This window comes from Cololabis saira, chromosome 4 (genome assembly GCF_033807715.1).
Source record: "Cololabis saira isolate AMF1-May2022 chromosome 4, fColSai1.1, whole genome shotgun sequence".
Lineage (NCBI taxonomy): Eukaryota > Metazoa > Chordata > Actinopteri > Beloniformes > Belonidae > Cololabis > Cololabis saira.
This window is the reverse complement of record NC_084590.1, coordinates 15,626,064-15,641,559: the sequence shown is the minus strand read 5'-3', so window position 1 is coordinate 15,641,559 and position 15,496 is coordinate 15,626,064. Positions and strand designations below refer to the sequence as shown.

At 38.5% G+C, this 15,496-nt stretch overlaps 1 protein-coding gene across 1 annotated transcript; it reads left to right on the top strand.

Annotated features, from left to right (window-relative positions):
• Positions 1-1,452: 1,452 nt before the first annotated feature.
• On the top strand, positions 1,453-6,573 carry LOC133442497 (T-cell surface glycoprotein CD3 delta chain-like). Its single transcript, XM_061720506.1, has 5 exons — positions 1,453-1,557; positions 5,739-5,796; positions 5,952-5,972; positions 6,066-6,266; positions 6,410-6,573. The coding sequence occupies exons 2-5, from the start codon at positions 5,760-5,762 to the stop codon at positions 6,571-6,573; spliced, it is 423 nt and encodes a 140-aa protein (XP_061576490.1). The 5' UTR covers positions 1,453-1,557; positions 5,739-5,759.
• Positions 6,574-15,496: the final 8,923 nt, after the last annotated feature.

The window sequence follows — 15,496 nt, the reverse complement described above, 5'->3', positions numbered from 1 at the left end:
CTCTCTAAATTACTGTATTTTTATTTGCATTATAAGGTGCACTAAATATATGGTAAAATACCGTGCTATAGTGGCTGGGGTTGAGTTACGTATCTACCTGATGGAGCTGCACTAAAGGAAATGCTACAAAATCCAACAGCAAATGCAAAAAAAAAACAAGAAAAAAAGTACCGTATGTCAAACTTTATTAACAAAATAAAAACCAGCTTTGCTCCATCTCGTCAAAGTCGCCATTATGCGAGTCAGACGCTGCTGTCTTTAACGTCTGTGACGATTCCTGACGTTTTTAGCGCCATTACTTCGGCAACACCAACTACATTACCCACAATCCCCCTGACTACAGTAACAGAAATTACTGTAATGATCATATATAAGGCGCACTGCATTATAAGGCGCACTGCCGGTTTTTGAGAAAATTAAAGGCTTTTAGGTGCGCCTTATAGTGCGGAAAATACGGTACACACTCATCACCGGCCACTTTGTAGGGTACACGAGTGACAACCAAACACTAACTAGAACTGAGCCATAACCTACATCTCAAACTCAGTTTTTCATGGATTCACATTCTGGCCTCGTGTGCAGGTGATCGACTGAAATTGGCCAGCCTCATATTCCATGTGCATTTGTAACCTCAGACAATGTAAGCTAGAAGACACAGCGCCCTCTACCTCTCCGGAGGTGAAGAGCAGGGCTGATCACACAATGAGAAACCTGTTAGACAATTTTGAGAACAATTATTGTTGCATAGCTGTTTGTCCAGATCATGGAGTTGACTTTCCAGATGCTATTAGGCTCAGACTCTAGATTCTGATTGGTTCTCTGAGTCTGTCTATTAGACGGTGGATAAAATCCACATGACAAGCTATTGTTATTCCTGAAAGAAACTTTTCCAGACTGGGGAAGGTAGCAGGGGGCTGCAGGCAGAAACTACAGCTCACATACACACTGCTAACCTTGACTGATTTTTATTTCATAACCTTATTTTGTAACCTTTACTGGGTTATAACCTTTACCGGAATTATAAAATACATTATCATACGTGAGTGACATCCAGCTCCCTTAATGGGATGCTTCGTCATGACCCACCGATCAGCTATTTCAGCTAAAACAAAAGATGTAATACCATCATTAATACGATTTTTACTTATTGAACCTTTCTGTCTTTGAGGAAAATGACAAAATTCATTATAGCTGAGCAATTAAAAACAAGAGCTTCAGGGATTGTAGGATAATTACCTCTAAGTATATGCACATCGACTTTTAATTAATCTAGTGTTGAAAGGAAGAATTAATCCTCAGGTTATTATCATTCTCCTGCATCTTTGGTTCAAGCCCCGAACACAGGTGTAGTGACAGAACAAAGTGTTGAATTATAATCACTGACAGAAACACAGCATGTCAAAGATAAAAGATAGAGCTTTTCAGATATCAGAAAAGCCTGGTGAGAACAAACCAATCACACAAACTTCCTTTCTCACACACACATGTTGACTGAGACACTTTTACAACCGACGGGGACTCGATGAATGTTGAGCCACAGAAAGCCTTCATTTCAAGGTAAGGGATTATAATATTTAATTGAGTCTAGCGCTAATTAATTTCAGATTTTATCCAGTTTGTGAGAGTTTGTCATCATAACTAAAGAATGTGTTAAATTCAGATGTGTTTACGTAAAGCATTCACTGATTGTGAAAGGGTGTAGATTAGGATGTGGAGGGCAGGGACCATCAATGACTTGGACCGTCAGAATTGTCCGGACCAATATTCACAATATTTTCTCCAATACTTTCTATCACATCTTCAAAAAGACCAATTTTGGCACACAAGGATTTGAGCAGCTGAGCGAAATCCCTCTTTCTTAAAGGTTTTTAGATAAGATGCAGGATGCACCAGGACTCGTGTGCCATCCCTGCTCCGCACCATAAAACAGGATTGTTGGTCGAAGTGTTCTGTGATAACACAACACGTGTCTTGGGGTTCCAATTTAAGAGAACCTGAAAAAACAAACAAACAAACAAAAAAAGTGCTTTTGGCAAAACCTGACTTTGCTTCCGCTGGACAATACGAATTTAAAGACAAAAAGACAAAGGCTTTGATGTGGAAAGAAAACTTTAATAATGTGGGCAACTAGCTGTAATTTTAAAGCAGTTGACACACAATTCCATCCATCCATCCATCAATCCATCCATCCATCCATCATCTATACCTGCTCAGTCCAGTTGAGGGTCAAGGGGATTGGCTGGAGCTTATCTCTTATCTCTTTTCCACGAAGGCAGGCATACACACTGGACATGTCACTAGTTGTAGAAACATGATTAGTTTATGTATTTATGTAATTATTTATTTGTCAGTTTTTCATCTCCCATCCCTTGAATCTTGGCACTTCTCTCCTCAATCTAGTGAATTGATGTTTTTAACATTACGAATTAGTGATAATTTCGAGGCAAACTCTGGCTTTGGTCATCTGTAAGATTACTGTAAAATAAAAATAGTTCATGTAGGCTGTTTACAGAAATACTTCTATATTTCTTATGTTATGTGCAGGAAAAAAAACAACCCAGCCACAGTCTGCTGGTGTGAAGAAGAAACGGGCGCATTAGGGTTCCAAGTAAAGTCGAAATGACATATTAGTTTAGCAAAAATCAATGGGATGCCAACTTTAGACATCTTATCCTTTAATGCATTTATTGCACACATATATTTCTGCCGTAGAGCTGGTTGGCAGAGAGGCAGCTCAACCTTAAGCCTAAGTGTGAGCTGTCATCGACTTGCACTCATAATACAAATCGGCTGTTTTTCATAATTATTATAATTAGAATAATAAAAACAACAACAATAATAACAATGATAATAATAATAATAATAATAATAATAATAATAATAATAATAATAATAATAGTAGTAGTAATAATAATAATAATTAAAGCTGCAAGCAGCGATGAACGGGCCCTCGCACTCACGGCCACCGCCCCCATAAGCATATCAGAAATGACACCACCCACGACTTCCTATGTCAAAACATTCAAAAGTTATAGCAGAAAAAAGGGACAACCAATCAGAAGAAGGGGCGGGGCTAATTAAGGCCAACGAAGCTTAAGGACTCATTACAGAATCCCATGACACCACCCACAACTTCCTATGTCAAACCATTCAAAAGTTATGGCAGAGAAAAGTATTCTAGGGGGCGCTGTTGAGCCGTTAGGCCACGCCCATTAATGCAAACCATGAAATATCAAATTTATCGCCAAGCCTGGCTTGCATGCAAAATTTGGTGACTTTTGGAGAACTATCAAATATGGACCAATCAGATCTCAAAATGGCCGACTTCCTGTTCGGTTTCGGCCATGGCTCCAAGAGACTTTTCTTTAAGTTGTGCCATGATACAGGTGTGTAGCGATTTTCGTGCATGTACATCAAACCGTATTGTGGGGCTTGAGGCACAAAGTTTTCCAGGGGGCGCTGTTGAGCCATTTTGCCACGCCCATTAATCCAAACCATGAAACATCAAATTTATCGCCAGGCCTGCCTTGCATGCAAAATATGGTGACTTTTGGGGAACTATCAAATATGGACCAATCAGATGAAGGGGGGCCGCGCCTTTTGGCGTCTAGCGTCGCCACGGTAACACTTTTGAAAGAGAAAAGTAATGCGTGTAGTCGCAGGATAGAGACGCACATTTTGATGTATAACACATCTGGGTTCACGATACGGTTCGGGCCGTATTAATTCTCGAAGGAATGGCATATATTGCTCCAAAATTACGCAATTAATTCAGAATGTTCAAAATGGCCGACTTCCTGTTCGGTTTCGGCCATGGCGCCAAGAGACTTTTCTTTTAGTTGCGACATGATACAGGTATGTACCGATTTTCGTTCATGTACGTCAAACCGTATTGTGGGGCTTGAGGCGCAAAGTTTTTTCTATCTGAACCAATCATATGAAGAGTGGGCGCACTTTTTGGCGTCTAGCGTCGCCACGGTAATGCTTTTGAAAGAGAAAAGTAATGCGTGGTGTCGGAGGATGGAGACGCACATTTTTATGTATAACACACCTGGGTGCACGTTACGGTTCGGGCCGTATTAACTGCCGAAGGAAGGCATCAATTTCGCCAAAATGACGCGATTAATTCAAAATGGCCGACTTCCTGTTCGGTTTCTCGACATGACGCCCAGAGACTTTTCTTTAAGTTGTGTACTGATACAGGTGTGTACAGATTTTCGTGCATGTACGACAAACCGCATTGTGGGGCTTGAGGCACAAAGTTTTCTAGGGTGCGCTGTTGAGCCGTTAGGCCACGCCCATTAATGCAAACCATTAAATATCAAATTTTTCGCCAGACCTGGCTTGCATGCAAAATTTGGTGACTTTTTGGGCACGTTTAGGGGGGCAAAAAGGCCTTCCTTTTGTCAGAACAATAAGAAGAAGAAGAAGAAGAATAATTCCTGCAATTACAATAGGGCCTTCGCACTGCAAGTGCTCGGGCCCTAATTATTATTACTATTATTAAATAAATAAATAATAACAACAACAACAACAAAACTACTACTACCACTACTACTATTATTATTATTATTATTATTATTATTATTAATAATAATAATAATAATAATAATAATAATAATAATAATGGATTATAAATTAAATTGAATTGAATTGAATTGAATTGAATTGAATTGAATTGAATTGAGTTGAATTGAACTGAACCTAATCACATTTCAGTTATCCGTAAGTAGAATATCATTTCATTTCATTTCATTTCATTTCAATGTTATTTATTCCGTATCATGGAAATGGTAGTTCACATACATGTTCCATTCCATGATCGAAAAGGGGCAAGAAGAAGAAAGCCTTATATTACAAGCCCCTTTCTCAAAAAAATAAAACAATACATATGAAGATGGTCTGTCCGTCTGTTCAACAGTTTATGCTTATATAATACCAAAAAAAAACAAATGAAAAAAACAAAACAAAAAACAAAAAATAAGAAAACATACACAAGGCACACAACAACAACACCAAAAAGAACAAAATATATTTTACCCGTTAAATTCATATTGTCTGATTATGTTGTCTTTATACAATTTCTTGAACTGGTGAATATTTTTACAATCCTTTAAATCAATTGTTAAGGAGTTCCATAATTTTACACCACATACTGAAATACACATTTGTTTTAAAGTAGTTCGTGCAAACGGATGTTTAAAATCAAATTTCCTCCTATGGTCTTTATTTTCTGAACTAAACACAAAAAACATTGTATATTTTCAGGCAATATTCTGCCTTTCGCCTTGAACATAACTAATAAAGTCTGTAACTCAACAATATCTTTAAGTTTAATTAATCCTGCATTGATAAAGAGTCCATTGGTGTGTTCTCTTGCCTCCTTTTTATGTATGATCCGTACTGCTCTCTTCTGTAAAATAAAAAAAGGCTTGATATTTGTTGTGTATGTATTCCCCCAAACTTCGACACAATAACTAAAATAAGGCAAAATAAGTGAGCAATACAAAATTCGCCTCGTCTTATAATCTAAAACATGTTTCACTTTATTCAAAACAAAAATATTCTTTGATACCTTAGTTTTAACATAATTTACCTGAGATTTCCATGTGAGGTTTTCATCTATAATTACACCCAAACATTGATGTGGTGAAGCAGAAAACAGTGTGCTTTCTTCCTTTTAAAAGAGCTCCCTCGTTCTTACTTGCAGTAAATGAACGTATTTTCTTCTGCCACAGTAGATCTCTGAGAAGAAAACAATGAACTATCAGTCACTGCTGCTTTGGGCGTTGACAGGTAGGCCGTTGTCGTTTTCTTTGTTTACGATGACATGAAATGAAAATCAGGGTTATGCAGCTCCGTCTCCGGCAATGGTTTAATCTATAAATAAGCTCAAACACGGTGCCTCTTTCATGATATTTATAAAATCTCTCCTCTCATTGATTCCACAGCATTTGTGATCTGTCAGCGGGGTTGGTGGACCTTTCTAATCTTTTCATGAAGTCTAATCTTTACATACACGCCATGTGTCAGAAGGTTATTAATGCATGTTTCTGTTTCCACAGGAAACACTGAAATATCTCTGGTAAAGACTGCAAATGGAATTAAACTGTTCTGCCCAAATTATCACGTGGAAAGAACCGGTAGCAATGAGCAAAACGAGAGTCTGGAGCTGGAGTACGAAGACGACAACTCAGGGGAGTACAAATGTGTGGAACCTGGCGGTGGGGACACCATCGACTCCAAAATCTACGTGAAGTTTCGACGTGAGTCCTGCACCAAAACGTGTCACATGAAACACATCTATGCGCTTAAATGTGTGTTGGCATGCACCCAGGCTAATGAAAGCAGTGGCCCTGTTGAAATGTCAGATTCTCAGGACGCTTGTGCTTCTGTCTTCTGTGTGTAGCCTGTGACAACTGTGTTGAGATCGACCCGGCTGTGCTAGCAGGACTAGTGGCTGCAAATGTGGTGGCTACGATCCTCGCTGCTGCGACCATGTATTCCATCGCTGCACATAGGAGGACTGCTGCAGACACTTCTAACAAGAAGAGTAAATCTATCTATCTATAATTGACATGTCTGCATGTAATTGCTGTAAAAACTGACCAGGGAACAAGTACCATGTAAAAACTGACATGACAGTACTCAGTTGTGTGTAAATCAGATGTAGGTTTAGAAAAACAAAGCACCATCACATGAACGGCTGAATGCACTGAACTGATTATTACAGTTTTTCTCAGTCGCTTTGGTACATTTCTCAGATCATCCTCGACATTTGCAAAACAGTAAGTGCATTTCTCAAAACAGTTCGTACAAATAGCAAAACACCATGGATTACCTGCAAAAGCCAGTCTCTTGCTCAAAATCCTTAGTTCATCTCTTAAAATTAAATATCTGTGTCAATGAACGTGTCAGTGCATCAGAATCACAAGTGCTTGTGTCATTGTGTACGGATAAGACAGTCAAATTGCTTAGTCATGTTTGCAAAGATGTTCATACATGTTTATCTGTACATACTGGTAGCGCAGCTCCTTCACTCTTTCACAATTTCTTTCAAAAGGAACAGTGTACAGCTGCTTCATATTCATTTGATGTCTTTTCAGCACCCTGTCAATAGTTGAGATGCTGACTGTTTGGATGTTTGCAAAGATGTTGTTGTCCTCTATAATGGCACTCTTTTATCTCCCTTAGTCTTATGGCATTGTTTTGTACAACCATGGTGCAAATAGCCTCCTCCTCTTCAGGTGTGAAGGGGCCCTCTGCCACCCCTGTGAAGTTGTCTTGCAGTCCTATGTGGAAAAAACATAGTAATGCAAAACACAAAATTGAGTAAGATAAAATGTCACTGTATATAGTATACTTACTGTATATTGTAAAATGAAAGTAGAATACTGTCATATTGTATGAAGCATTACAGAAAGTATACAGTATTACAGTACAGTGTCTATTGTTAGATTACATACCTGTTCTGTCGACGAAAAGTCTGAACGATTGAGGACACAGTTGTTCTCCCAACATTTGGCTGCACCCTTCGACCAGCCTCGGCCATTGTAAGCCCATGATTGAGAACATGGTCTACAAGTGTAGCTCTTATCTCATCAGGAACGCGCATATGTCCTCGGCCTCTTCTGCCTCTTCCTCTGTTTTGCCTCCCAACTCCTCCGCCACGCAGCCTCACTCCTCTTCCTCTTCTTCTTCTCTCTGGCTGTTGACCCCGTCCAATTCCTTGTCCTTCCATTGTCAGACATTGTAACATTGTGTTGTGCTCCGGCTATATGTATACTTGCCAGCTGATTGTTCATGAGATGCACCTTTGAGCTATTTCAGAAAACTGGTTGATCATTGGTTGATCTAATGCTTGACATATTTCCCTTCATTACAGAAAGTCAAGATTCACCTGGGAACAATTTACCAATTCAGGCCAGATTTAGAAACAAAGTGTAATGGAAATGTATAGAAATATGCTGACATATTATGACAACTTGTTCAACCATTTTGCATGTAAAGACTTATGCGATGAACTAATGCCTAAATGTTGTGGGGGGTGAGACTATTCAACAGAGACCCATTATAATACATTTTGATCAACATGACATAAACAAATGATAATGTAGGAAACAGCAGAAAATTGTACATTATCGTTTGCATGGATGACAAATGCATTTGCAACTTGTTCAAAGAAATGAGAAACTGCTTTTTTGATGTGCACAAGTGACACAATGATGTGAAGATTGAACAAGTAGTTTTGAGAATTTCAATCCTGATCTGAGAAATGTACCAAAGCGACTGAGAAAAACTGTAAGACATGTTGACCCTGACAGTGGTGCGTTGTGATGATGCAGCTGGTTGAGCTTAGCTCTGCAGTAGACAGGAAAAGTCCCTGAAGATATTTTTTAGGCTAAACCCATAGTTTAATTAGGTTATATCTTGTTCCTTTGTGGTGTTTTATATCAAAATCATTTAGTTGTCTTTGCTTGCAAATCCAGTTTTTGTGAAACTGCCATAAAAATCTACGTCTAGAGGCCTTTACGACTTTTAATGGGAACATTTATAGATTTGCCAAAATCAGAGCTCCAGATTTACATGTGTGCAGATACTGTAAATACTGATATGGCCTAAAATAGTAATCATGACATGAGCTGCTGCTTGCCACCAAGCTATTTCTTTAAATCTGCATGCATGTATCTGTCCTCAGGCTCTGATGTTCCTCGTGCTGTTCCAGATGAAAGAAGCAGCAGAGCCGCCAGTGAGCATTATCAGGTAAGATAAAACTGACACATTAGTGCTGTTATCATTTCAGAAATAACATGATGAACGATACTATAAGTGATGGTCTTTCACTCTTGTCCTTTCCTCTCTCAGTCTTTGAGACCCAGAAATGTCCAGAAGAGAGATGAGTACGGTGAACTCAAACACACCAGGAAACAGAAGGCAGAAACCCCAACCGCCCCACCGTTGCCCCCGACGTAGACACGTCTCCAACAACCCTGGGACAGATGTCTGTCACTTCGTCTAAGAGAAGATATCGGGACATTTTTGAGTAAACTGTCTCCGATCATTCGTGGCTTGTGTGTGGCTTTGTTGCTCAGAGTTGTGCTTTTAGCGTCTTGCTCAAAATAATGAGTTACTGTTTAAGCTTTTGGAGTTTCTTAAATAATCTCTAAATACTGGATTTCTTACTGAATAAATGAATAAAATAAAAAAACTCTCTGCTGTCATGTTGTGTTGTTCATATCGCAGTTGTGAGTTGTCATTTTGTTGATATTTTTTAAATGTGTGTAATTTTCAGATAGTTTCCATTAGTGCTGGCACTCTGCCCTCTGACTTTCTGTAAAAACATTAGGTCTTCCGATGGCTCCCTGCACTTGTAACAGTGTTTGAAGGAGATGTGTGTGTGTTTTACTGGAGTGTCGTGTATCCTAGGTATGCACGGCAGCTTTAGGGGCTGAGCTGAGCTGCAGTGGAAATGCAGGGACATACAAATGGCATTCCTAAGAAAATCAACCTTAAAATACAGTTTTTTTAAGAGCCACAAGGAAATAAAAATATTTTTTCTGTGATATTTTGGTATCTGAAGCGTTTAAAAACTCCAGGATGCAAACAAATTGCAAACTTGTATTTTTGTTTGGGTGTTTTGGGTGTCCCCTCTCCCCTGCTTCACAGCCCCGCCTGTCCACTGTACATCTGATGGAAAAAACAGCTTTGAAAAATAAATCATTGAAAATCTGCCCAGACTATTTTTTCTCTCCCAGCTCACCAATATAGTCCTGAACTGACCAACCAGTTCCACCTTGATCTGCTCGTTTACTGTCCGCTGGCTAGATATGTGGTAAGACGGGGGAATCATTGAGCCATGAGACACACAGAAACCTTAGAAATGTTGAAATGTACTCTTTACAAAACTACTGAGACTGATTGTCTGACATGCTGGAAATTGAAACATAGTTGGTTATGACTGTTGTTGAATGTATTTTTTTCTTTCTTTTTTCTGTATTAGATCAGTTCTGAAGTTCTAGACTACAAATGAAATGAAATTATGGACTGCTTTTCAGACTTTTTGACGACCTCAGAAGAACTCTAAACTGTGCTGTGTTTTTGTTTTATTTTGTGCTATGTTTAATTTGATATTCTCTTTATCTAGTGCAAATTTATTTGGTTTGCTTTTATTATGTTATGTTTTGTAGTATATTATTTTAAAATGTTGGCAGACCCCAGGAAGAATAGCTGCAGTCATGCTGTAGCTAATGGGGATCCTAATTAAACAATTAAACAATTACTCATTACTGTCATACAATACTGTACAGTGCTGCCATGTGTAGCGACTTTATCGGAAAGTTTTTAACATGCGGTATATGGTGACGTGACGTCTCAAAAACACTTGAATAGAAGTGTATCAGTAATTGAGTGAATTAATCCTAGGTGTATATTGGTGTGATTAGTTGAGGTATTTCTCTGACAAAGGCAAAAATCTGCTCTATTACAACAATAAATGTCAATAAGGGAAGTCGGTTATTCAACATTTAATGCTCGGAGCTACTGTTATTTATTTGATTTAGACTGTACAGATTTCAGATGTCCAAACATAGATGAAGAATATCTTTATATTGTTGATATGTAGAACGTGATAAAGTTGAATGAAAATGAATGTTACAAAATAGTAATTGCAGATTTGTATGTATTTACAGTTAGGTGAATGCTTTACGTTTGTGTGGACAAACAAATGTAACTTTAACACAGTAGAGGTTGTTGATGAAGCCCCTCGCACAGAAGTGGGCATTGAAAAACATGTTAATGTCATAGAATTTGACATTAACTTCTCAAACAAACAGGAAGTACCGATATTTACAGGGGTTAATGAGAGGATGACAGGGGAGGAAGGCCAGGCACGTTCAGTATCAAACAGGAAATGGGGCAAAGATTAAATTACAGTAAACTAAACAAGAACCAGGGTCGTCGCAAAAAGTTCAAAGCAAAGACAACACAGGAAAATCAAGAGCACTGGACAAGTGCAGGACTGTGCAGCCAGATATACTACCATCAGTACTCTGACCGTCACAAATAAACCTGCTGCTCATCATGAGGGACCCCAGGAAAGGGCAAATCCCCTCAAAACCTTTTTCTACACAACATCCTCTGCTCCTGTCAGGCACCATGGGGGCCAACCTGTGCACCGTCTGGATTGGCTCTAAATCTAAATGGATTTGTTCATAAACATAGTCACAAAAGGGTTTAATATACAGATATCAAACACTTTTGTGACTGAAACAAATCCATTGCATCCAGAAATATTTGTATCTGACTTTAATGAAGAATTTGAACACTTCTTCTAGTAGTTTCAGTTTCAGTTTATTTTTATTTGTTAGAGAGGGACAACGTACATTAAGAAACATTTTATAAAATAAAATGTAAATGTACCCAATTGTAGCCAAAAGGCTAGTTTACATTGGCAGTCCCCCTGCCAGAAATAATAGGCTAGTACCTAGTAAAAAAGATTAAAACACAAGTACAAACACATCAGCAATAACATATAACATATATAATTCAACCCTTACAATATACACAGTTCATCCCCACATCGATAGTATACACATCAATGTTCACATCTTTGATTATCAATCAACCAATTCCTAAGATTATATTTGAAGACATTGTATGAAATGGACTCTCTAATGTTCTGTGGGATGTTATTCCACTTAGGTGCTGTTTTATAAGAGAAAACTGATTGCCCAAATGCGCTCTTTCTAAAGAGGATTTTGCCGTCTCCTCTGGCTGTCCCTCTGGTAACTCTGGCTTCCACCCCAGTAGCACCAGTTACAGAGGAGCGGAAATGGACTTGATTGCAGAGTGGGGTTGGTGCCAGGCTATTTCGAATTTTATACATTAGGCAGCAGTTTTTAAAAAGAACAAGGTTTTCCCAACTTAATAGTCTATATTTTTGTAAAATTGCACAATGATGAGAAAATCTTGGTTTTTTATCTAGTATTTTGAGTGCTTGTTTGTATAGAGAAATAACCGGTGTTGTTGTGGTGATGTTAGCAATAGACCAGGTGGGTAGACAGTAGTTTATGTAGGATAGTATGAGAGAAAACATGTACATTTTCGCTGCCTCTGTGGACATGTGGTTCCTGAGATGCCGGAAATTTGCCAGAGTGAACTTGAGATTTTTTACAGATCTTTGAAATATGATTTTTGAATAGTAGTAGTAGTTGCTGTTGTTGGTTTATTTCGCTACCTTCTCATGTGAGCCAACGTATAGAAGAAGTCTGCTGTAGTGTGATTAACAAAACAAATGAAAAGGCCAAACAGCTGAGAAACAGACAGATATAAAGTTACACAACAACAGTGAAGACATGAGCCGAGGTAAAGGTTGTTAGACTACGGTAACGGAGATGAGGTGTAGGAAACTGATGGGAGTACGATAGAAACAAGCTCGTAAAAGCCAAAGCTGTTCTGTGTCAGATAATCTTGAATCTTGAATTCTTTGACTGCGGCGCGTGCCCTCGTCAACGTTGGCTGTGACAAAGCTGCTGTGTTCTGGAGGAGCTGAGGAAAGCAGGCACGATCAGACGGAGGAGCTTCAGACAGCTCAGCTGAGCAACGCAGCTTTGATCAACCCCCACACCAGCGCTCACACACAGACCTTCTTCTGGCTCAGAGCTGGTGGAGCGCACTTTCATGAGCGCACATGCACGGCGGCTCACCGACACAGGCAGATGTGCAGATGTAGGTCTGGGTTTGAGAGCGGTTACACGTAGCAGAGTCGAGAAGAACCCATCCCCCCCTGTTTCACTTTGCTCTTCTACAATAGCAGATGTATGTAACGATAACGGAGGTGTGGGAGTGTTTCCACCAAAACACCACCTCAGAGCCACTGCAGTGTCACACAAGTATCAATCATTAATAGTGTGCATAAGATGATTTATTGCATCATGTGTCCCTCTTTCGTTTCCATCAGCAGAACTCTGCTCAGCCACTTCTGGGAAACACGCACTGACTGCAAAATCCCGATATGACACTAACTTTCCATGATATGTCCAAAAGTATGACATATCGATAGACGTGGAGGAATAGATTGGTGATATTTGTGCAGTTCAGCGTGTCTCATGCACAAGACAGGCAGCGAAAGATGACCACATTCTGGTGGTAATTGCGTGCTTTGGTTGTGAGCTACGGATGTGACCTGCGGCTGTCGGGCTGCTTCACAAATCGCTCATAGTTGTACATCCGTGACACCATCGCAGGGTTGTTTCCATCCGTGTTCAGAGAGAGAGAGAGAGATGACAACAGGGTTACCTGCGGTTGATTTTTATTAGCAGAACACATTATCACACCAACACAAAGAAGGGCTGACAAACACATGGATGTCAGAGCAAGAAAACCAAGAAGAAGTAAAACAAAAAATCCAGACTTTACAAGTTGGCTAAATTAGCCGCTGAATTGACGGTGTAAAAAGGTCAGGACATATTCTGTACAAACACAAAACAGATTACCTAGCTACCTAGCTGCCTACCTACCACTATGTACTGTACACCTTTGGTTTTATTTATCAGCACATAAATAAGATAATCAAATTAAATAAAACTCTGGTCTTTACTAGGTCTCCAAATAAGTTTTATCTATTTAAAAAAAACATACAAGCCCAAAATGCAGAAGCTGTTTGAAAAAACGAGTACACTTGGTGATTAAATAGCTTAAGTTGGTTCAGTTCATCGATGTTTGCAGGTATTCACGTACGGTATATTAATCTCTGGTAAGTTTTCCAGTTAGGTTGAGCTTTGCTAATCCTTTCTAGATTAATGCTCAGCAACAACGACTTCAGGTACTTCAGGATCGTTGCTGATGTCTTCCCTCCCTATCAGTGCCCTAAACCTGTGCTCTTACAGATGTGCTCACACATGCTGAGTGATCAATTATCTGTAGAAATGATGCGGTCGGAGGAGTGAACGTAGGCTGGGATGGTCTGTTATGTTTCCATGAAAGATTCTGAGGCAGAAAGCGGTTCCTGTAAGAAAAGCCGACCTGACGCTGGGAAACAACACCTCACCACCCTCAACACACAACAATATTAAAGCCTTTTTTTCTTTTTCTTTGTGCATCAAGCCGAGAAAAATGAAACAGGCTTGATATTTTTGGCAAGAAATTATATTTGAAAGAATGTTTACTTACATCCCTGAGTTGTTTTTTAAGTCATTTAATGTTCTACACACACACACAGCGGAGTATACAGTACGTACCGCATCTTGGCACAGCGATATTGTAATTGTGTTACACTGCAGTAGCACTCGTTTATTTATTTTTATTATTAATATCATTATTTTTGCTAAATCATAAGAGACAAGTTTTGAAACCAGACCTTTTTTTGTACATTGCTCCGGCATTTGTTGCTTACTTTTTATTAAAAAGATAACTGTAGCATCTAAAATGTCATGTACCTGAGGTTGTATTTACCTGCATGTAAGACTTAGTAAGAGAGAGATTCTTTTAATGATGTCAGGATATGCAAAATGTGAGAAATTAAAGAAATATACAACTTTAATATACAACAAATACATAAAACACACATAATTGTGTGTTTGACAGAATTTTCCAAGATTCTATTATTCCTTTACACCTGAAACATCATGAAAACCCAAACCAAATATATTGGTGGAATACTTTTGTAAGATCTTATCACAATATACATGATAATATTGACTGTGATTGTTGTTGTTATTTTAATGTTATTTTTATCCTTGTCTCATCCTTGTTTCTTTTCAAGTGCATTAAGATGGCAGATGCATGTTTTAAAAAATCTACAAAAAAAGTGATGAAAGTGTCATCTTGCTTATGCACATAAATGTGATTTTTCATCAAGATATTTATACAAAAGACCACTAGATCAGAATTCATGTATCTTAAGCCCCGCCCCTCAAACGCAGATGCACGGGGAGCTGAGCTGGGACATAAACTTCAGCATGATACGAAGACTTTGGAAGATTTCTTCAGTTTATGAAGTTTAGGGGGAAAAAAAACAAACAAACAAACAACCAAAAAAATCTACGTACATATACATATATATATAACCGAATATATATATATATATATATATATATATATATATATATATATATATATATATATATATATATATATATATATATATATATATAAAGCAATGTGTCGGGGGTACTTCTAATACAGATTTCAGATTTTCCAATCGAGAGGAGTTTAACCGATGTCAGTTCCCTAAATCCAAACAAAACAGCTAAATCTTAGCTAGGTCTGAAGTTCAGTCTTCACCATCAACTCAGCTGCATCGACTGTTAGACGTTGTGCATATCTACCCATATCACATTTACATCCTGATTGAATCTTCTGCAAAGAAAGTTGCTTCTTTTGTGACAAAGATATCTAAATGTGTCTGAATATGTGGGACAAAGTTTTCAAAACTTTGTAAAACTGTAAAATACGCCAATAGAGGTCCGAGTTAGCAACTTTGATCCTGTAATCCTAA

Bases quoted from the DNA above. Each gene is read 5' to 3' on its own strand.
- LOC133442497 (XM_061720506.1), top strand. From the start codon at position 5,760: ATGAACTATCAGTCACTGCTGCTTTGGGCGTTGACAG. The intron at 5,797-5,951 runs GTAGGCCGTTGT...TTGATTCCACAG, and splicing joins GCTGCTTTGGGCGTTGACAG to CATTTGTGATCTGTCAGCGG. The intron at 6,267-6,409 runs GTGAGTCCTGCA...TTCTGTGTGTAG, and splicing joins AATCTACGTGAAGTTTCGAC to CCTGTGACAACTGTGTTGAG.